This window comes from Egretta garzetta, unplaced genomic scaffold (genome assembly GCF_000687185.1).
Source record: "Egretta garzetta isolate BGI_Z169 unplaced genomic scaffold, ASM68718v1 scaffold39, whole genome shotgun sequence".
In the NCBI taxonomy this organism is placed as follows: Eukaryota; Metazoa; Chordata; class Aves; order Pelecaniformes; family Ardeidae; genus Egretta; species Egretta garzetta.
In genome coordinates, this window is record NW_009260945.1 from 3672242 (window position 1) to 3692909 (window position 20668).

At 41.0% G+C, this 20668-nt stretch overlaps 2 protein-coding genes across 2 annotated transcripts in view; one reads left to right on the forward strand and one right to left on the reverse strand.

Moving 5' to 3' along the window:
• ATP2C2 (ATPase secretory pathway Ca2+ transporting 2) overlaps positions 1 to 7885 on the forward strand; it is a 28091-nt gene extending 20206 nt beyond the window's left edge. The window contains exons 16-27 of the mRNA XM_009647187.2: positions 94 to 195; positions 783 to 939; positions 2405 to 2575; positions 3204 to 3301; positions 3388 to 3438; positions 3921 to 4087; positions 4737 to 4805; positions 4888 to 5004; positions 5697 to 5844; positions 6445 to 6540; positions 6868 to 7009; positions 7652 to 7885. Of these exons, the coding sequence (XP_009645482.1) occupies positions 94 to 195; positions 783 to 939; positions 2405 to 2575; positions 3204 to 3301; positions 3388 to 3438; positions 3921 to 4087; positions 4737 to 4805; positions 4888 to 5004; positions 5697 to 5844; positions 6445 to 6540; positions 6868 to 7009; positions 7652 to 7764 (1431 nt within the window). The 3' untranslated portion in view covers positions 7765 to 7885. The remainder of the gene's footprint in view (positions 1 to 93; positions 196 to 782; positions 940 to 2404; positions 2576 to 3203; positions 3302 to 3387; positions 3439 to 3920; positions 4088 to 4736; positions 4806 to 4887; positions 5005 to 5696; positions 5845 to 6444; positions 6541 to 6867; positions 7010 to 7651) is intronic.
• A 331-nt stretch (positions 7886 to 8216) lies between these two features.
• MEAK7 (MTOR associated protein, eak-7 homolog) overlaps positions 8217 to 20668 on the reverse strand; it is a 13904-nt gene continuing 1452 nt past the window's right edge. The window contains exons 2-8 of the mRNA XM_035902593.1: positions 19850 to 20026; positions 16922 to 17152; positions 16016 to 16160; positions 14914 to 15354; positions 13692 to 13810; positions 12408 to 12587; positions 8217 to 11314 (exon numbers count right to left, since the gene is read on the reverse strand). Coding sequence (XP_035758486.1) covers positions 11186 to 11314; positions 12408 to 12587; positions 13692 to 13810; positions 14914 to 15354; positions 16016 to 16160; positions 16922 to 17152; positions 19850 to 20017 — 1413 coding nt within the window. The 5' untranslated portion in view covers positions 20018 to 20026 and the 3' untranslated portion in view covers positions 8217 to 11185. The remainder of the gene's footprint in view (positions 11315 to 12407; positions 12588 to 13691; positions 13811 to 14913; positions 15355 to 16015; positions 16161 to 16921; positions 17153 to 19849; positions 20027 to 20668) is intronic.

Below are 20668 nucleotides of genomic sequence, written 5' to 3' on the forward strand. Positions count from 1 at the left end.
GGGTCAACAGTCAATGCTTGTAACGTGGAAAATATATACAAGCTTTGGCATTGTCCAGCATTACAGGCCTCTCTTTGTTTTACCTTACTTTAGATGGAACTGGCTGACATAAAAGATATTTATGTAAGAAAGAAGGAAATCCCGTTTAGCTCTGAGCAGAAGTGGATGGCTGTGAAATGCACACTAAAAAACCAGGTAAAGCAAACAGCGGTGGTGGCTGGTTTCGTGTTTCTAATTGTGCACTGCAACAATGGGCGTGAAATGGAAGCTCTTCAGCAAATAGTGTCTGTAGAAGTTAACTCTGTCAGGAGGAAAGCGGAACGAACCCCCAAATTCCCAACGTGGGGTGTAATTTTAGCTTGTAAAGCTGTGTTTGAATGGGAGGAGATAATGCTTTTCATACAGCAGTCTGAGCAGGAAAACAAAAGCTCTTCAGAGAGAAGTGTCAGGGGAAGAAGGATAGGATATTTGGAAGAAAATGTTGGCTGGTTTTCCCTTACCGGGTTAAGGAGCTTGTTTTGGTTGATATTGTACTTTGGTTTAAAAACCCCCCAACCGTTTCATCACCGTTCTGTCTGTGCTGGCTGAACACGAAAAATGGCCGGAGCAAAAGTATCGCATCCTGTAAATAATACTTGCACCCGGGCATTTTACGAAACAGGTAAAAGCAAACAAAAGATCTTTTTTACCTAGGATGTAAAGCCTTATGCATAATCAGTATTTTTAAAATGTGCTTTTTTTTTTTTTTTTTTGATAAAGTCTATTCTCTCCTTACTTTAAAGGATCAGGAAGATATTTACTTTATGAAAGGAGCGTTTGAAGAAGTTATTCGATATTGCACTCTGTATAACAGCAGTGGCATCTCGTTACCACTCACACCCCAGCAGAAAGCCTTCTACCAGCAGGAAGAAAAACGAATGGGCTCCTCCGGTCTCCGGGGTCAGTCATTACTGTCTGTGTCACTTAAGCTTACAGGTTATCATGCCCTAAATACTTTCCTGCACTGTTTTGGTCAGGATGGCTCGATCCTCAGCAGCAGTTGCATGATCTCTTCATAATACTTGCAAGAATTTGCCAAGCAGCCTCCCCTAGGTCTGGTGGATGCTTGCTTTCCGCTAATCTTCTTTTGCTGGGTTTAAATTAGTGAGATTGAAAGGAGCTGAAAATAATAAGCGTGCGAAATGGTGAATGTCTCTCTTCCACAGCATGTTGTGATTGCCTGGGATACGGTCTGATCGTTGCATTGAAAATCTTTGTGCTGAACCTGATCTAAGCGCGGCTCTGCCAAGATTTGCTTTTAGAGAAGCCGTTCCAAGAGCAACAAAAAGCAACTTTGAAAGGGGTTCAAAACATGGATTTGGGCACTGGGAGTTTTATTTGAAGTTTGGTTCAATTCTTCATTAGGGCCACATCTAATGATCTCCTTTTGATCCTCACCGCCTGTCAGTGCACAGCCCACAGCAGTTTTTTTACACGTGTAGTTTCCTTCATCACTAGATTGATCCTCACCGCATGTCAGTGCACAGCCCACAGCAGTTTTTTTTACACGTGTAGTTTCCTTCATCACTAGAAACACCCTTTCAGAAATGTCTTAGACCTTCACACAATAAAAAAAGACATCGTCTCCTGTGCATGCTCCCAGGCTGCAAGTCGATGAGAACCAGTCTTGGCAGCCAGATCTGGAAGATGGTATAGTTAATGTCCATATTCTCCAGCCCTGCGTCTTGTGGTTAGTTGCTCATCTACAGAGCTTGCTTTGCAATATCTGAATCCGCTGCCACTGTAAACGGCAAATTACGGCTCTGAAGAAAAGCAATCAGCTCGGGCGGCTGCTGCGAGCTGGTGATTCAATCATCAAAGCAACACTGACACGAACCCCTGGCAAAATATCCCAGAGTGACATGAGAATGATTGAACGATATGGTTAGGCACCAAGAACAGAAGCAAAATATTCAGAGCCTTGATATTTACACGGTGGAAGTTTCACTGGTTTAACTTAATTTACATTTCACGTTTTTAGATTAAAAAAAAAAAAGTTTAAGTTTTTACAGAAGCGCTATCGTTTAACGCAGTGGTTTAACAGTGTCTGGTCTAACGTTGCATTGTCCCAGTTTAATCCAGCTGTGTTTAGGCAAGACGTAGCAGACAGATTTAAGTTAGACAGAAGTAAATCCTAAGAGAAGCATGCGAAACAGAAATGCTGTGATTCAAATAAACCGGTATTATTTGGGTGGACCAAATTTTTCTCTGTACAAGGTCTGAATATAATTACCGAAGATCTGGTTTTAATGACTTTTTCTGCTGGAAAACTGGCAATTTAATATGTCCTCTAAATGTTCATCTTAATGGATGGAAATACATTATTAATAATTCAGTTTTTTCTTTTTTTCCCCTCTGTTTCTAGTACTTGCTTTGGCTTCAGGTCCAGAACTCGGCAAACTCACATTTTTAGGTCTGGTTGGAATAATTGATCCTCCGAGGGCTGGGGTGAGAGAAGCTGTTCAAGTCCTTTTAGAGTCCGGTGTATCAGTGAAGATGATAACGGGAGATGCCCTGGAAACTGCTATGGCTATAGGTAGGAAAATTAATTTCTTTCCCATGGGTCTGCATTTTGCCGGTCAGATCAGTCAAGTGTTATGTCACTTAATAATCACTTTTATCGTTCTTTTTGTGTGCGTGCAATAGAGGTTTTAAATGCCACGGAGTTCTTGCTTTTCTATTGAAACAAATCATGTTAAATGCAGTAATAGAGTAGCAACGGGCTATGGGCCAAATTCCAGTAACTTAATTCGACTATTTTAGCGCCAGAAATGGCAAAATCTCAGCGTAAGGCTCTCCAGCAAGCCAGATGGCATTGCTGGGGTTATAGACTCCACTAATGTTTGGAATGCGAGTATCTCCAAGCTTCCCATTTCTGCATTTTGCCATTAGAAATACACCGAGCAAGCAGCAGAGAGGAGAGCGGCAGATTTAGTGTTGGCTCCAGTTCTAGGTGTTGTACTGCTTCCGTAACTCCAGCTGAGCAAGGAGAGGGTGGCCGGCCCAGCCCAGAGCCAGGCAGCTGCGTGCCCTGTCAGGTGCCCCATGGTCAGAAGTATTTCCCAGTCAATTCTTTAATTGCTGTCCCTATTCTTTGAGTCAGGGAAATAGTTGGCTTTTTCCAGAGCTGATGGGCAGATCTCATTTGGGGCTTTTCTTTGCAGGACAGAATATTGGTCTCTGCGATGGGAAGCTGAAAGCCATGTCTGGGGAAGAGCTGGACCAATTGGCAGAGGCAGAGCTATCATCCACTGTCAAAAATGTAATGGTTTTGCTTACAATAACAAGGTCTGGTTCCATTTCCAGTAGCATCCATCTAATACAAGACTGTATTTTTTTGTTTTTCAGGTTTCCATTTTCTTCAGAACAAGTCCAAAGCACAAACTAAAAATCATAAAGGTACTAAGAGCCTCTCAAATCCATTGTATGCCTCACAAAAACAAGATGTTGAGGGGTGCCCCGTAGTTCTCTAGACCACCTGGTCTTCCAAGACAGGATCAGCTCAAACTAAAGGACCACAAAAGCTAGAGAATTTGCACTATTTACACCAAAGACATTAGCATTTCTCTTGCAGACCTGGCCTGGGTCATTTGATAGACACTAATGAGATATGAGCAAGCATAATATCAAGAGAATGATTTCAGAGGACTCCGCTCTCCTCTTCTAACTCCTGCTAGAGTTGTGAGATTCTCTATACTCCTGAAAATCTGGTCTCTTCATTCTTGGGCTGTTTTGTCCTCAAGGGGCTGCTGAGTCTGCTTTACCCTCAAAGTCACATAGCACTTCTGCTCTTTCAATACGACGTGCAAATCCTGTGATTGCCAACAGGACTTACCTAGCTTCTCCTGGCTTCAGAGCCTCTCATCTCTCCACTCTCACAGGCTTTGCAGAGGGCTGGTGCTGTTGTGTCAATGACAGGAGATGGTGTTAACGATGCCGTGGCCCTTAAATCTGCCGATATTGGGATTGCGATGGGACAAGCTGGTACAGATGTCAGCAAAGAGGCTGCCAACATGATTCTCGTGGACGATGACTTCTCAACAGTAATGTAGGTTTAGCAACTTTCTTACTGTCAGACACTTTCTTACTTCAGATACTTTCTGCCTATCCATTGCAACGGGTCTGTTACATGACTAGCCCTGGAAATGACACAAGATGCAGGACATGTAAGTCAACAGGCAGTAAATGAGATACCTAGCGTGGGTCTGGCTCATTTTCAGCTGCAGACACGGCAATGACTTTTTTGTTTCAAGCAGTGGTGACAAAGCTGCCTTTCATCCAGAAGCCCTGGTTTCTCATTGCTTTAGCTAACCGGGGATTTGAAAGCACCTAGAAGTCTGGGTAGGCCATAACTTGTGCCCTCTGCCTCACCCAGGAAGCTTTAGACATCATTTGCAATGCTCTGTTGGCTCACAACAAGAGAGAGAGTAGGCAGAGTAGAGTGAGGATATAAATAGGTCATGTGCCTGCTTTATGAACCACGGCCTGGCCATATGAACCAGGGTTTTCAGATCTACTGGTCCTGATAAAGTCATTTTAACTGAGATGCTGCATTGATGTCCTTCTCCCAAGCTGGGGTCTGAATTTCATCTGAAGTAAGTCCTAGAGAAGACAACTTGTGTTTTGAGTGTCGCTGGGAGCTCAATGTAAAATAGTGTGAGTGCTAGTTATTTAACAAACTCCCCTCTCCCTTCCAGGAATGCAATAGAAGAGGGAAAAGGCATATTTTACAACATAAAAAATTTTGTCCGGTTCCAGTTGAGCACGTAAGTTCCTGTTTGCTTCAATTCCAGTGAAGGCGCCTTTTAGGCGAGGCTGTACAGAATAATGTTGTTCTGTACTTTGCAGGAGCATTTCAGCTTTGAGCCTAATTACTCTGTCGACAGTGCTCAACCTACCAAACCCGCTCAACGCTATGCAGATCTTATGGATCAACATCATCATGGATGGGCCGCCAGCCCAGAGGTATGGAAGAGTCAAATGAGCAAAATATTCTTGGTTTTAATCTGTCCGAGTTTGGCTTAGGAACACAAGCTGTTATCATTTCTTAACAATGCACCAATCATTTGGTGGTTAGATAAGACAAGTTGTACTTTTGTTCCCTCCTGGTCCCTCCAAAAGCTTTTACTTCAGGTTTACTTGAGGTTTTACGTATTCCTGTTTTGTGGTAGAATCACTTAACTATTCCACTTTTTCACTACGCACCGTCTGTTGTCCTGAGCGCATCACCAGCTGGTAGCCCTGCCAATCCGACTGGCAAGGGAATACTGGGTACCTATGGGGGTATATGCCCCAAACTCACAAGAGTTAGGAACCTTGTCCACCTGCTAATCACAGCTACTGCTAATTACAATCACTGCTTCCACAACATGGAAGAGCTGTTGTCCACAATCTCACAGCTAGCTCTCCCTCTGGGATGGGATACTGATCTCGGGTACCACGGTAATTTAATGTATCACTTACAGAAGGCCCCAGATTTGCCGAAGGTCTTTTTTTTGCATAATGAGCTGCATTATGTAACCCTGCCAGAATACTGATGTCTCTCATGCCATACTACAAATAATTCCGTCCTCCAGATCCATCCTGTTTTATCAACAGTACCGTTTCGGGACAATCCGCATTAACTAAACGTGTCCCTCTGCTCCTCCTCGAGGCAGCTTGGGAGTTGAACCTGTTGATAGGGATACTATCAAACAGCCACCCCGACGTATCACAGACACGATCCTCAGCAAATCATTGATCCTGAAAATCTTCATGTCAGCTGTAATTATCATCAGTGGAACCCTCTTTGTCTTCTGGAAGGAGGTGAGGAAAATCTGCAATCGTATCTTGTTTTCATCAGGGGGAGGGCAAAGCGAAGGGCAATTTCTGAACACGCAAAGGACTTTCTGAAATGCATCCAGTGGGGAAGGGTCAGTACGGGCAGAGGGTTAAGAGACCAGGGTCAGCTCCTAGTACTGCTTCTGCCTTCCTGTGTTGCCCCTAATTTGGAGCTTCCCATCTAGAATGGGGAAAACTATTACTTGATACGATTCCAATGCTTTAAGGTACTTTTCACCTCTAGCTTTCCATGTAAATAGAAGAAGCCAAGTACCCAAGTGCTATGAAGTGCTGTTAGTAAATAGTGGCTGTTACTATAGCAGTTTAAGTAATTTAATTTAGAATATTCTTTATTCAAATTCCACATCGGTTTTAGAATTTAAAACATGGTTGATAAGATCATAAACTCAACAATTAGCAGAGAGATATTCATGCTATCTATAATGGTTAGGACCAGATTTATGCCTTTGTTTTGCTACCCTTGTAATTGACTGGGGTCATTAAAGGGAACATTTAATTATTCTGTTGAATTGACGTATTTTTGTAAGGCTTAACTAACCCCTGAATTTTTACATGTGCTTTCAGAATTCAGAAAGTGGCATAACCCCACGAACCACCACAATGACTTTTACCTGTTTTGTATTTTTTGACCTCTTCAATGCCCTGACGTGCCGCTCTCAGGTGAGACCACTCTGTCAGCAATTATTTCTTGCCTCAAAACACCGACATAAACAGTAGAATACTAGTATTTTGCACAGGAAGGGGGTTTTTTTAAGGTCACTTAGAGCAGCATGATTTTTATCATCTTTCATTATAAAGTTATCTGTCACAGTTCAACTGCAACTATGCTTTCAACTCTGTAGCTCTGCCCAAGTTAGCATTCATGTAACTTCAAAAAATAATGGCATTTACATGCAAAGAAATAGCGTGACATTCAAGCACCAACAGGAGACCAGGAAATGTTACATTTCTCCCTTTTTTTTTTTTTCTCCCCCCCCCCTTCTCTAGACAAAGTTGATATTCGAAATCGGCTTTTTTCGAAACCGTATGTTCTTGTATTCTGTGCTTGGGTCATTTCTGGGACAGCTGGCTGTCATATACGTCCCTCCATTACAAAAGATCTTCCAGACAAAAAATTTAGGAGCGCTAGGTAAGTTGCAAAATAAATAATGTGGGTTTTTTCATTACAGCTATTTTAAAAAGCAGATGTGATCGCCAAATTGTTACATGAGAGCTCCCAACAGGTTGCTGGTAGGGGAATTCAATCAACAGGTCCTATAGCTATATACATACATATAGCCATACACAAATGGTAGTAGTATTTAATGGTATTATCGCAGTCTAGGTTTTGATTTACTGCACATAAATGCATGTAAATGGAGACACGCCAAGGTTTTCCACGAGCTCCCTATGAAAGGCAGGGGGAATGTTTCCTAGCGGAAACGCAATGCATATTTTACCATTTGAATCAGCCTAAGCAAACTCTACCACACTATTTTGTGTTGCAGCCACATTAGGCATGTCCTTAGAAGCGGGGTTCAACCATCCCACGTGATTGTCATAGAGGTTACCACCCATCAAGCAGACCACACCAACTGACTGCACGGGTATTCCTTGTCTACTGCAGTCATTTCTCTGATTCTACAGCTAGCAAAAGCACAGCTAGGCCACACATCTACGGAGTCACACCAGCACAAGTACCTGCTGCAGGAAGGCCCTTAACTGGGGATTCCTGCCCAGTGCAAAATCCAGCTCTCTGCCTTCTTCACCTCCGCTCTGTTTCCTCTCGCAGACCTGCTGTTTCTGACCGGGCTGGCTTCTTCAGTTTTCATTGTGTCCGAGTTTGTCAAATTCTGTGAAAAACGCTGCTGCCGACCGAAGAACACAAAGGGATGTCATGACTGACGCAAACTTCCTCTAACGCTACACTCGGAACGGAGCTGTGATGCTGGATAATCCAAACGCACCACCTCCCGACACTGCATGTCCTTTCTGAAGATACTCAAGTGAATCCGTACCGATAATCCTTCCTGCTCCAGAGTCTGGTCCTTCCGCATGCTCTACCTGAGCTGTTTGAGATGTCTACAGAAACCTCCGGAGCAGCTCCCATTTTAAACCAAGATCCAGGTATATTTTTATAACATTGATCTGTATGTCAGGAATGCTGTGACAGTCCCAGACAAAATAATGTAGTTTCACACCTGTACAGAAAAATCTATTGTGCATATTTATTTAAATCAAAATGATTTTTATTAATAAAATCTACATTTTAAAATGTTACAGATAAGTATCTGAATAAGACTTTTGATTTAGACCCGTCCTTTTATATTAAAGTAGAAGAATGGAAAAGACCTGCCTTCGCTAGCGCTGCTTTTCCTATAGCCAATCTGTAGTGTTTCTTGATGCCCAGATACCTGGCCTTGATTCAGCAAGACTCTCGAGGAAACTGTGGGGAGAGGTCAGAGGAAGAGGAGAGAGCTAAGCCCTCGGCTGTCAGCTTTTGCTGAACACTGCAGTGGGTTTTTTGTACCTTATATGGCTACTGGTAGCGAAGCAGAGGGCTGATCCTGACCCATTGCACAGCAGTGAATTCAACAGGGAAGGGGCTCACTTGCACAAGCGCACGAGAATAAAGATGACTTGCATACAGAGCAGGGATGTTAAGCTTTGCAGTTACATCAACAGCTGGCATCAAAGTTGACTGAGAGATGTTTAGATCATAGCTGAGCCCACTGCTGACAAATGCTTTCTGGACATTTTTAGATGCACGAAAACAAAGCACAGATTGCTTAATCATTAGGTTCAGAAAAAAAACAACTTGAGTCTCTTCCAAGCCAATTTTTTACTTTTAAATAACAATTTTGAATAATCCCATCTGCTGGTTGAATCAGTAGTTTTGAGTAAACGATGCTTCACTGATACATTTGGTAAAAGTGCCCTAGTGTCAGTTTTCTTCTTACCCCAGCTTAACACCTTCACTTCAAAGTGAAGATGAATAGTCCTGAGTACAAACTTGTCATGAAACACAATTACAGAGGTCAAAAGACTACGCTGATCTTCACAAGATGGCGTTTAAACGGGATTACATTTTGGATTCATAGCCTAGAAAGAACCAGCCATACTGATACTTATCTTAAATAAAAGAAAACTTGGCCACTGACATTTTTTTGGTGAAGAGTAGCTTTGTGCCAGCCACCCTCCCCAGAGGTAGTCTGCAAAGGTGTCTGCTCACTATTTTTTTTTAAAAATCCTTGCAGATGTTTTCAGTCCTCAAAGAAAAGTCTCTGCCTTGTAACGGAAGGAAAAGGAAGTCTAGTTGCTTATTTCACATGTAACGGCAGAAATTCAACTATGTCCCATTCCTGTATGCCATCCACTTCAAGTATTTGGTCTGCTTAGTCGGTGCCTAAGTGAGGAATACCTCTGAGACTTACGGTGGGAGAATGTTAAAACAAAAGCCAGCATCACCACACTTACAGAGAGCATCTTGTACTTACTTGCTGTCTGTATAGCACTCCCTACTTTGTACCATTTAAAACTCGTATTAAAATATAGAGAGAAGAAAATTGTACAAAAGTATCGGTGTAATTGTTTTAATGCTTACATTTTTCCCTATGTGTTACAAACTTGCGAGACTATCTGGTTTACTTAAGCAAATACAAGATACAAGGACATGAGCTCAGGCCCTTCACAGCATACTCTGCATATATGCCCCAATCATTAGTTCAGGAAGCATACAAAATGCACGGCTGAGTTCTAGGATGTCTGGCTGGAGTGATTTCTTCATGCTCTCCTTTCAAGGCTAAATTAATATCGTTCAATAAAATTAATAAAAGGATCTACATTAAGGCACATATGCAGATTATTCAGCATATTCAAATCTGGCTCCCTATGAAAAACATCAGGTGGAAAAAAAAAAAAAGACCACACACAAGAAAACACTAAGGGAAGGAATTTGAAGGAAGGCCACATGATCAGGAATCGCAGTAATTTTATAAAACAGCACAGTTTTTTCTCTAAGCTGCATGGAAGACAAACTCATGCTAGGACAAAGGGGACTTGATACGGTCCTTCTCCTTAGGAGGAGAAAGACAGTCATACATTCCAATAACCAAACACAATTTGCTGAGTTAGAAATGACAGTCCCTGGTAGAAATTATGGTTATTTTGACAAGTTAATTACACATAGACTTAGCAAGGTCAAACTACTGATAGATGTGAATGGATTCAAGTAGAAAAAGCCCTGAGTGCAAGAGACCCGGTAAAACTGGCGTCAGCTGGTGAAGGGCCAAGAAAACAGAGCAAAACTAGCTAAATTTCACATCGCAGGCATTTTTTTCCGTATTATAGTAATGATTAATTGTGTGGAAATAGAGTGTATAGCAGTCGTCTTTAAACATAGTACAGACATAATCCTGATTTTTTTTTTTTTTTTACAAGGTATCTGCAGATTCTATTCCCAATTAACTGTGGATGCTTCTTACTCAATCCTTTTTACAGCCTGATCTTGTAGTCCAGCTCTCAAGTGAGGCTACTAAAGAAGGTACCTTCCCTAGCGAATTTCTGCTGGAGGTATGGCTCATTCTTAGGATAAATATGGCTGAATGACTCCAATGGTTCTGTTCTTCTAAGTTTAAAAAGCACTAGGCAAATTTCTGCAGAAAAATCTGAAGTGAAATGCACTAAGGAGCAGTGTAGTGTAGTATTATAAAACTGGATGCTGTATACATAGCATGCGGGACATCTTACAGCCCATAGAGAGTCACTTGCTGAAAATCTGACTTGGAAAACATGAAATTTAATGCTTTAACTGGAGCAATGCAAACGAATAGCATCCTTTATATGGAATCATGTGTGCTATTCTATGTTTATCAGTGTAAGACATTATTACAAATTGCAAGCTTCACTGACTAATTTCATGGCATGCAAATAAATATATACAGTTGAGGTATAAGAGCCTTTATCAGTGTCTTGAACAGTCTTTATATAAATACATATCAGTTCTCCAAGTCATTAAGCCATGCTGTCAATAACTTCACCTTTTGTTTTTAATTCTGTATGCAGATAGGATCTGTAAGGAACGCTAGCAAATTCATATTCAGCTAGAACTTAGAGATATCTAATGATTAAGTACCTAGGTAATTTTTCTGTCCTCCCCAGGATACTGTATTGGACCTAAATATTACATAAGTATGAGGTTTAAGCTTTGTCCCAGATAATTAGGTAAATGTAAGGAGAAAAAAAATAAGGAAATAATATCCTGTCCAAGGAACATTAACACTCAGGAGAAAACAAAAAGAAGTTTTTTCATGTTACTGTGATTCTTTTAGTTATCATCATCATCCTCATCTTCAATGGGTTCTCGCAGACCTTCACTCTGACGACTTTTTCCAGCCATTTCTAATAAGGCCTGAGCCTCAGGATCTACATCCAGGATACTCTTCTTGCCTTTTGTCTTCAAAACAAAATAAAATACAGACAATTTAAAATTTCATTATCAGTATCAAAATCACTATCAAAATACCAAATCAAGTATCAAAAATATTTTAAAATTTATCAAAATTACTATCAGGCTACAGGATAGAGACATAGTCAAAGTCCACAAGCAATCTGGTTTGCAAGCTTGTCACAGTGTAGCATGTATACCTTCCAAGTATGGTATTTAAGATTCACTGGGATACATCAAATTATATTTATTACTGCAGTCACACAAAATAGTTATAAACTTTTCCCAAGATGACAGTGAACTATTTCAAGTTTATTCAGGTTACAAGCCAGCCAGAACATCCTGGTTAACCTGACCTCAGTTTGAAGTGCAGACGTGACTTTTTTTTAAAAAGAAGAGATTCAAGTACAATTCAACATTTTTTGTAAACAATTTGTTCTGTTTCTATTTAGAGCTATGTGTCCTCTGAACAGACAGAGCACATGAATTTAGCATGAAAACAAAATTTAAAAAAAAAAAAAAAAACACCAAAATGTGCAGACCAGACAGTTTAATAAGAGAATAAATTACAGGGCCAGAGGAGACTGGAAAGAGGTGGTCTACTCATTCCCATAAATAAACCAGGTGTAGAAAGACTAGTGTAACTCTACTGATGTAATTTTATTGTAAAACAACAGTAAAGTTAATGATAAAGAAATCTTTTGAGTTCTCTTCCTGAATCATAGATCAGGCTTTACTTGTGAGCTTCCAGTGCTTTCTCTCCATTTTACAAATACTGGGTTTTAATGAACCCCTCCAAGGAGGTTCCTTCTGGACACTATTCCTCAGTATCAGAAAGGCCTTTTGAAATTCAGAATGAAGCACGGCTCTTCTGACTCTATCATTTCATGGCTCCTGGTGTTATTTCTTGTTGGCACCCTCAATAACTTCACTACTGTTTTGCCATTTACTTGCTACAAAATATATGGCATCACAGGGCCAGTTGAACAAAACATTATTCATTACAACGGAGAAGACAGTGTTTAATCAGAAAACTGCAACTGCAAGTTTTGCCTTTGCATCTCCTGTTCCGATCAGGACGCAATTCCACAGGTCCACCTACCCCTGCACTTTCAGGGAGGTCTCCCACTGCCCAAACTTCCATGGCATCCAGTGTAAAATCCTCTTTAGCTGACAGCTGGGGACTGTTGTAGGTGGTACATCGAGGTTTTGCTTTACTGTGTCCCTTCCCATAGTCGCTGTCTATCCAGAGCCCGAAGTAACCGTGTTGTCCGCCCATACCCTGTGAACCAAAGCAGCACGCTGAACACTTGCTGTGCATGTAAAACAGACTGGGCAAGTTATAAAGCCTAGAGTAAAAATTGCTATTTTCAGTATTTACACCGCACATCTATGAGTAAGTGAAGAAAGGGTATTCCAAGTGAACCTGGGCTTCTGTATCAAGATCCAGTATTCCTGAAGACAAACAGGAATTCACCTGACTGATAGAGCCCTCCCTCTACGCTTTGCAGAGTACCAGGATCTGCAAGCGTTTCAGCTGTGTCTTGTGCCAGGAATGTAGTTCACTGACCTTTGTTTATTGACTAACAGTTCCATTTTGAACAGGGGTAAAAGTAATGTAATATGATGTTGTTTGCTTTCTTTAGAGCAAATTTACTCCAGACTGCTGCAATCCCCAAAGTTATGGGCTCATAACGCCACAAAGCCATAAGGCACTTTTCAAAACAGGCAACGTGTTGTAGCTGTGTAGAGACTCCTCTGCATCTGGAGAGCTCATTCGTGGACTTGAGTAAAAGGAGCTTCTGCCACTGTAATTACACAGCAGCAGCAGGCTACACGCAACTCCTGTACTCTGATTCTGTTGGGCTTTCTCAGCCTTCCATAATTTAAAAAGCAGTTAGTGTGGCAGTGAGAACAGCCAGTGGAAGGCTCCTCAGTTACACAGATCAGCTAGCTTGTGCTGCTTCAGTGAGGTGGATACATGCAGCCAATTCTTCCAGGCAACAGGAGGACTGCTAGAAGCGCTTCTGTGATAATCAAACTTGGCAAAAAGATTTCTTCCCAAAACCTCCATCAATATAACCCACATAAAGCCCACCTACTTGGGTCAGACAAATAAATTCCATCTTAGTTGATTCAGTACTTCAATATACATATCAACTGTAAAGAAAAGTATAGACTCTATCAGTACTGTAAGTAAAGTTCACACTTTATACTTATGCTTTAACACAAAAAAAGAAAAAAAATCCCCTACTAAATGTGTGGCACAAATAGCCAGTACCAAATGAAATAAATCTGTCACAGTAGCAGAAGCAAAAAAACCACAAAACACCTCCGAACACCAGCCACGAATCCAATGTCCAAACTGTTGTTTCTTAATACTTACAAGTCCATTTGGCATTGTTTGTTGGCCATGGTTCAAATACATGTAGTGGTCGTTATACCCTGTGTATGTGTACACAGCAAGAGAGGGGAAAACGGAAAACAGAAAGCATCTGTTGTCACCTGTAAACAGAAAAGCATCTGAGGTTAGATGACTGGCCAAGCAATAACTGGCCTACAAATAGGATAAGAAAAAAAAATATTTAAGAAGTGCAGCTGAATAAATCAAAGACAGCAGCTGCAATCTCAGAAAGCCAATGCCTATCTCTCATCAAGATCTAGACCTATTGTTTATTCTCAGTTAACTCTGTGCAGGGTCACCGAAATCAATGTGATTATATGGCTGTGACCAAGGGCAGAGTCAGAGGCATAACTAGTACATTACATTACTATGTAAGGGTACACGTATCACAGGCTTGCATTTTATCATCTAAAACTGGTCAACCGCTAGACCCGTACAAGCTGATAGGAGTGCAGACACCCTTAGTTCTGACTATATTGATATACAGATCAGTTTAGGGTCAATGATTTAGAGTCCAGTTTTCATTATGCCCAGTTTGGTATTCAGAGGGACCTATGGTGGGATTGTCTAGTATGCTACAGGTGTTATTCTATCAGGAAAAAATACAAGGAAAGTGCTGTGTAATCAATGTAACATAACATTATATTAACTGACTGAAGTGGTAATTATCAAATACTAATTAAGCATAGGAACTGAGTTTTTAATGTAGCAAAAGTGAGGATTCCCAGCAGGACAGATTATCCAGAGTCTGTAATTTTTTTTTGGAAAGCCACCACAAAAATTCTTTCCAAAAAGTTACAAAAACCCCTCTCTTCTCCCCAGAGGTTTCAAGGGAACAAAAAGTTTAGCTTGTCCAAAGGACCCTTTTGCTGCTGGATTTTTAAAAGGGAAACAACGACAGTGCACAAATGGCAATAGGAGGCTTAACCTGGTGTTTGGCTCAGCTGTTCTGAGATGGAAGATTGCCATCTGCTGGACATCTTATTTAAACGCTAACTCACCCTCTATGCTGTATTTCCTTCATTTTCATTTCATTCTCAACCTATGCAGCTACACGGATTGATAGTTTTCACTGAAAAGAAAACTTGTTCCATGATCAATAAGTCCTGCAATTTTAAAAGGCTTTTAAAAGACTTGTACCTACACAGAATAGGCACTGTTTACCAGAGCCACAAGGTACTAGAAAAAGAAAAGCGAGTTTTACCTTGAAACTGTGGCTTCGCCTCCCAGGAGTGAGATGCAAACCCACCAAAGATATAACCATCTAAGTCCTTTAAGATCACTATGCAAGGACCTTTGTTCACTATATGCCCACATAACTGCGAAAAGCTTTCTCCATGAAGCCTGGAAGAAAATAAAAGCCGCCACTTGTGCTGTAGCTCTGCAGGCAGATGGGAGTTGATGTATATGATGGATGGGATGTCAAAGAGACTGACAAGTCCTCTTCCTTTGATGCCTTTGCAGCCTGGAACCAGATTGACTATGTCTTTGGTTTGGTCTGGGAGAGAATGCAGAACATGGAGGCCTTGCCTGATAACAACACTGAGGAATACTGAGATCTGTGGAACTCGGTACACCCAATCCTCAATGACACTTTGATCAAAATTTGTCTCCATCAGCTGAGGACCCACAGGTTTTGTCCCATCTAAATAAGAAGACACACAAACAGTAATAATCCTCCCAGTCTGTACCTTCCCTCCGAAAAATAATCAGTTGATTTCTTTTTAAGTGTAAACACAATATTCCATTATTGTAATGGATATGAAACCACATACAAAAGGAGCCAGTGACAGTAAAGTGTCAACTCCATTAAGCAGATGCAGCCACAGACCTGAGAAATGTTTGCCCGTGACATCCATTGGTTGGGCTGTCATGATTAAGAAACACGGACTCTTGGTCACAACATATGAGATGTTCTTTGCAAGACAGCAAAATCTATTATTACAACAGTGCAAAGGTAAACCTATCCTTTACAAAAGGACATACAGTCATAAATACATGCACATGCATCTAAATGGCTGTGACCTGCAAGTCAGGTATGTATAAAATAGACGTGTTCCATGATAAATAGTTTTGCATGTCCACTTGAGTCGGGACTTCAAACCAAAGCTCTCCTGAACTTAGGAGAGAAAGATGGTAAGGCAAAACAAATAAAATTGCCAAGTCAATTGCAAAGCACTAGCTTCGAAGTCCTGGTCTCACGATTTAAATTCAAAGATGGGACCCAAAGCAAAAAAATTCTTGTGAGATCGGTGATTACGTGAGCTTTGTGCCACTCTGGGATATATGACATTAGTGCCGCTTACCTGAAAGCTTCAATTCCGATAGCAGCTGAGAAGCCAGAGCCTTTACTCCGCTTGCAGAATCCCCAGTATTCTCCAAATTCCAACCTTTCAGTTCCTTCCTGTAGCTCAGTACATGGACTACAGACATGATCAGATCCTCTGTGAACTTAAAAGGTTAAAACATCACTATTTTGGCATTTCTTAATTAAAATTGCCAAGAGCTTCAAAGGACTTTCTGAAAAGTCTAGTACTGATGCTGTAATCCCAATGGAAGAAACATTGCTTCTCATGATGGGTCAGAAATACCAGAAATGCTATTTTAGTGTCATAGGTCTTGAAAAGTGTCCTTTTTCAAGACATTTTGTGAACGTTACTTCAAAAACCATCTCCATAAAATACGGCATGAAAGAGGGAGGGGAGGTCCAAATTCTGCAGTGGTAGGAGCTGCTGGTGAATTATGGGTTTGTCAGACCCCATTCTTCCACCTTGCAAGCTACATATTTGATTCACACATCCATCCTGCAACTGAAGCTCTAGAAAGCATTTTGCTCAGTTCCCAGAAGCACGAGTCACACCTCAACCCTTGCTGGCTCTTAAATATAGCCAGTCTCTGCAACCTTCAGTCAGCCTGCGAACCATCAGACTAATCAGTCAGTGCGCTCCTCAAAATCCAGATCCTGGTTCTCAAAGTAGGCAAGTCAGCATGGAAAAGGCCACCACAGCTGAAATGGTCATTCCATACAACCTGGTTTGCCCACACTGTTTGTCCCAGATCAGCAAGTCAGTGGTAAAGAGAATGAAAAAAAAAAATTACAAAAGTCAGGAATCCCTGTTCTGAATCTTGTGCTCTAAAGACTACCTGCAAATTACCTACCCATTTCTGTTCTTTTTACTGTCCCCCCAATACCCATTTAACCGCCTGTTTACCTCTTGGATTTGTTTGCCCTTCACAGGCCCTCCTGTCTTGGAGATCATTCTCATTACTATGGTAATCTTCTCATCTGCATTCCCTTTTAAGAGGTTTGACATAAAAATTACAAACTGCTCCTTAGCAATCTGTTCGCTCAGCCCGGATGATTTCCCAGTCAGGTCAATACTTTTCATTCCGTTGTATAACCGAACAGTCATTTGCTCTGGTAATGGCTCCCGCGTATACGCCTGCAATGAGAAAAAGAGCAAAGAACATGGTTTAAAAAATGAAGAATATCTAATGTATTCCAGCTAATCTGTGCTGAGATATACTGCTACGAATGAAGGCTTTCAATACCAAGTATCTACAATCAGCAACAAACTTTTGTCAAAGGACTGGTTTTCCAAAAAAAAAAAAAAAAAAAAAAATCTCTATTTTTATAGTATCTCCCTTCCAGTACAGTTTAGTGATTTCAGTTGATCCTGTTTTTCTACAAATGCCATGGACTTTAAAAAAACAACACTGTAAAGTGTTAACAGGATATCAGCAAAGGATTTCTATAGGATAACTCTGTTTAAAGGTTTACAACTCTGCCAGTCCAACCTTGAAAATGGTGTTTCAGCCCTGCTTTTGATAGTGGAGCTCACAGACACTTGAAAACAAAGAGAAAGTAAGTTTTTTTCCCTATCACAGTTTTGGCCTTAAGACAATGCAGGCAATGCATTTAACCCTACATGCACGCGTAGAAACAATTCTAAGAAGCTTTCCTCCACCTAGCAACATCTAATTCAAGCATGGAACAAAACCGCAATCGTCTGATTTTTATAAGGCATCCCTGATGTTAAGACAGTCAAAATCAAAACTTATTCATCTAGATTGCATGACTGGCCCTTTGAATTGGACTCTAAGTGGTATACATCATCATACATCACAACACTCTGGGAAAGAGCTGACTCTGGATTCAAGAAACTTTCACAGTGTTCAAGATAATTACACGGTTTAAAAATAAACCGTCTAAAATACATCCATACACTAGGACATGATTACACAGAGTCTTCACTGCGCAAAGCACTGTGCATAACATGCTGAACACCTGACTTGACTCTTATATACAGGGGTGTAGGCCAGTGGGGATATGCTGAAATCAATGGAGCTCCACCTGCGTAAAAGCACTCCAGCTCTTTTCAGTGGAGCTGCTATTACCAATCTATTGCTGGCTCAATACCACTCCTGTCGAAGCCACCAGGGCTGTTCCTATTTGATGTTAATGGCCATTGCTGTGCATATAGGGTGAGATCCAATATGCCAAGCTTTACCCTGCTTTTGTTGACGTCAGTGGTAAAAATCCCATTGATTTCAGTAGAAGCAGAATTAGCAGCCACAGTCTTGCACATTAGGGCGCTTCATATGGAGGGAGGGGGAGTCACAGGGGGTACAGCTGTCTTTAAGAGGCTTTCTAAAAGTGAGACGAGCAGCAGGGAACACAATTTAAAACACTATACTCAAGGGCTTTTTACTTCACACTGCAGTTTTGCCTACCTACTCCCCACCCTTTCCCACCCACCACTAACTTTGTTGCGCTGTTCTGTATTGCTTATAGCTATTCCAATGAGTAGACCTGGGGTGAGAAAAAGAAGGACTGTAAAAAGGGAGTCTTTAATAAACATCCAACAAACACACTTTTGACAGTATAGAATCCTTGTCTTAAATGGCTTCAGGAAAGTATCTCGAGATACCTGCTCTACCTGCTTTCCAAGCTACACATTGCGGCCTGCTCTGGTCCAGAAGCCATGTAGTTTCCTCCTAGTAAAGCTCTGAGCCTAAGCAGAGTACCCGAGGTGATGCTTGGGGCCCCGTCAATGTTACCAGACTGTTGCTAGATCAAATCTGCCACGTATCAATCTAGGCCAGGCATGAGCATAGACACCTACGAGGCAGGCATGCCACTGCAATAGTCCCGGTGCTAAGGAATTAGGCACCTGCAGGCAGTCTTTCAAAAGATTTTACACTGGCAAACAAAAAGGCCAGAAGGGAAAAGACAAACGTTCATCAAACATCGTATTGACCTAGGGGCAAAGCTAGAAAGAATACTTCTTCCAGATCCCAATAAAATAAGACACCAAGGACCAGGTTCTTGGTTGTATGGGAGTTGAAAGGCTGGGCAGCAGCAATACTGCTTCCAAACTGGAGATAGCTCATAAACAACCAGGCTGGAGGAAGGCTAAAGCCGGTCTGTATGCAGATGCATTGCTAAATGCCTTAAAATACCCGGCTTCTTTCCTGGAGTTTTAATTTGATGCCATTAGCTGTGGAGCGTATGTAAAAATGCACTTTAAATACTACATTCATTTGGCCACTTGGTTTCTGCCTAACTGAAGTTATCAAGTATTGCAACGAATCATTTTCCTCTTCTTTCTTGATTAGAAAATGAATGCAAAGTTAATCAGAAAGCATAATGATGTTAATTAGCTAAAACAGGGAGCCACAGCTTAATCAAGCAAAATTGAATTCTCTCCTTTTAAAGCCAGTGAAAAGATCAGAGACAGTGATGCAACTGAGGGGGAAAGGCAGAACCAAATACAAACTGACTTTGTGATAGCGTCTCAAGAAAATAATCACACACTACGGACTCCAGGGGGAATAATATTCTTCTCATTTTTCAGGTTTCTGTAAAAATATTTTCATACATCCCAACTTACTTCATAATCAGGAAAGCTGCAAATTGACCCAACGGTGCAATGTAAGAGACAAATACAAACTTGAAATTCACTACTCATGTTAAACTGTAAGAAAAAGTTAAATGTCCATCCTGCCCCAAAACATTAAGTATTAAATTGAGATGAGCAATCCTGAAAAAGTAACTATTGCCACATCTTTAGTTTCTTTCTGGAATTATGTTTGATGCGCTACAGCCCAGATGTATCAGGAATAATAGATTGTCTTGCCTGTAGTGCTGCCAGAGTCACTGTTTTCTTTGTAGCTTTGCCATTTTTTGCTCCAGATGAGCCACTCAATCCTGATAAGGTATCAAATACTCCGTCGATGTCAGACTGCTCCTCAGGAAGAAATCTGGAAAGGTGATTCTGATAGGCATTGCTTTCTGCATTTCCCATCTTTTTAACCTGAAGCAAAGGAAAAGGAATTAAAAAAAAAAAAAATAGTAGTCACAGAAAAACAGTAGCCATGCAAGACATATCAAACAGACTAACGTACCAGTGCAGTTTTACAAGAGGAACAAATTACGAGCCTTCCAGGAAACTATTAAAACTACTGTTTAGTCTCTGTAGTCACTGAGACTTAATGAACTTGAGGAAGATCTGTGAACTGTAACCATGCTTTAAAAAATGACAGTCTGTCAGCTCTTTGCTAAGACCACCCTGTCTACCAATTCAATCCTCAGTCAGATCTTACCAAATGGAAAAACCAATATGATTTAATGATTGAATTATCTCGTACAAATTGACCACGAGTCTGTCAGCTGGAATACATCAGTAACATGAAGGGAATGGGCTGATTATGGATTATTTATGACAGATTATGCTACATCTTTCTGATGCATTAATGGACTGCAGCGAAGTCTGCCAATAATATGTGGCACTAAAACACCATCACTGTAAGGCCTCTTGAAGATGACACGAGAATGTTTTTTCTAAGGATGCAATACAAAAAGTATTCAAAAAGCTGCCAAAAAACAAGGTAACAAAACCATTTCGGACCACGACTCAAGACCCATCAAAACCACACAGTTTCATATGAAGAAAATA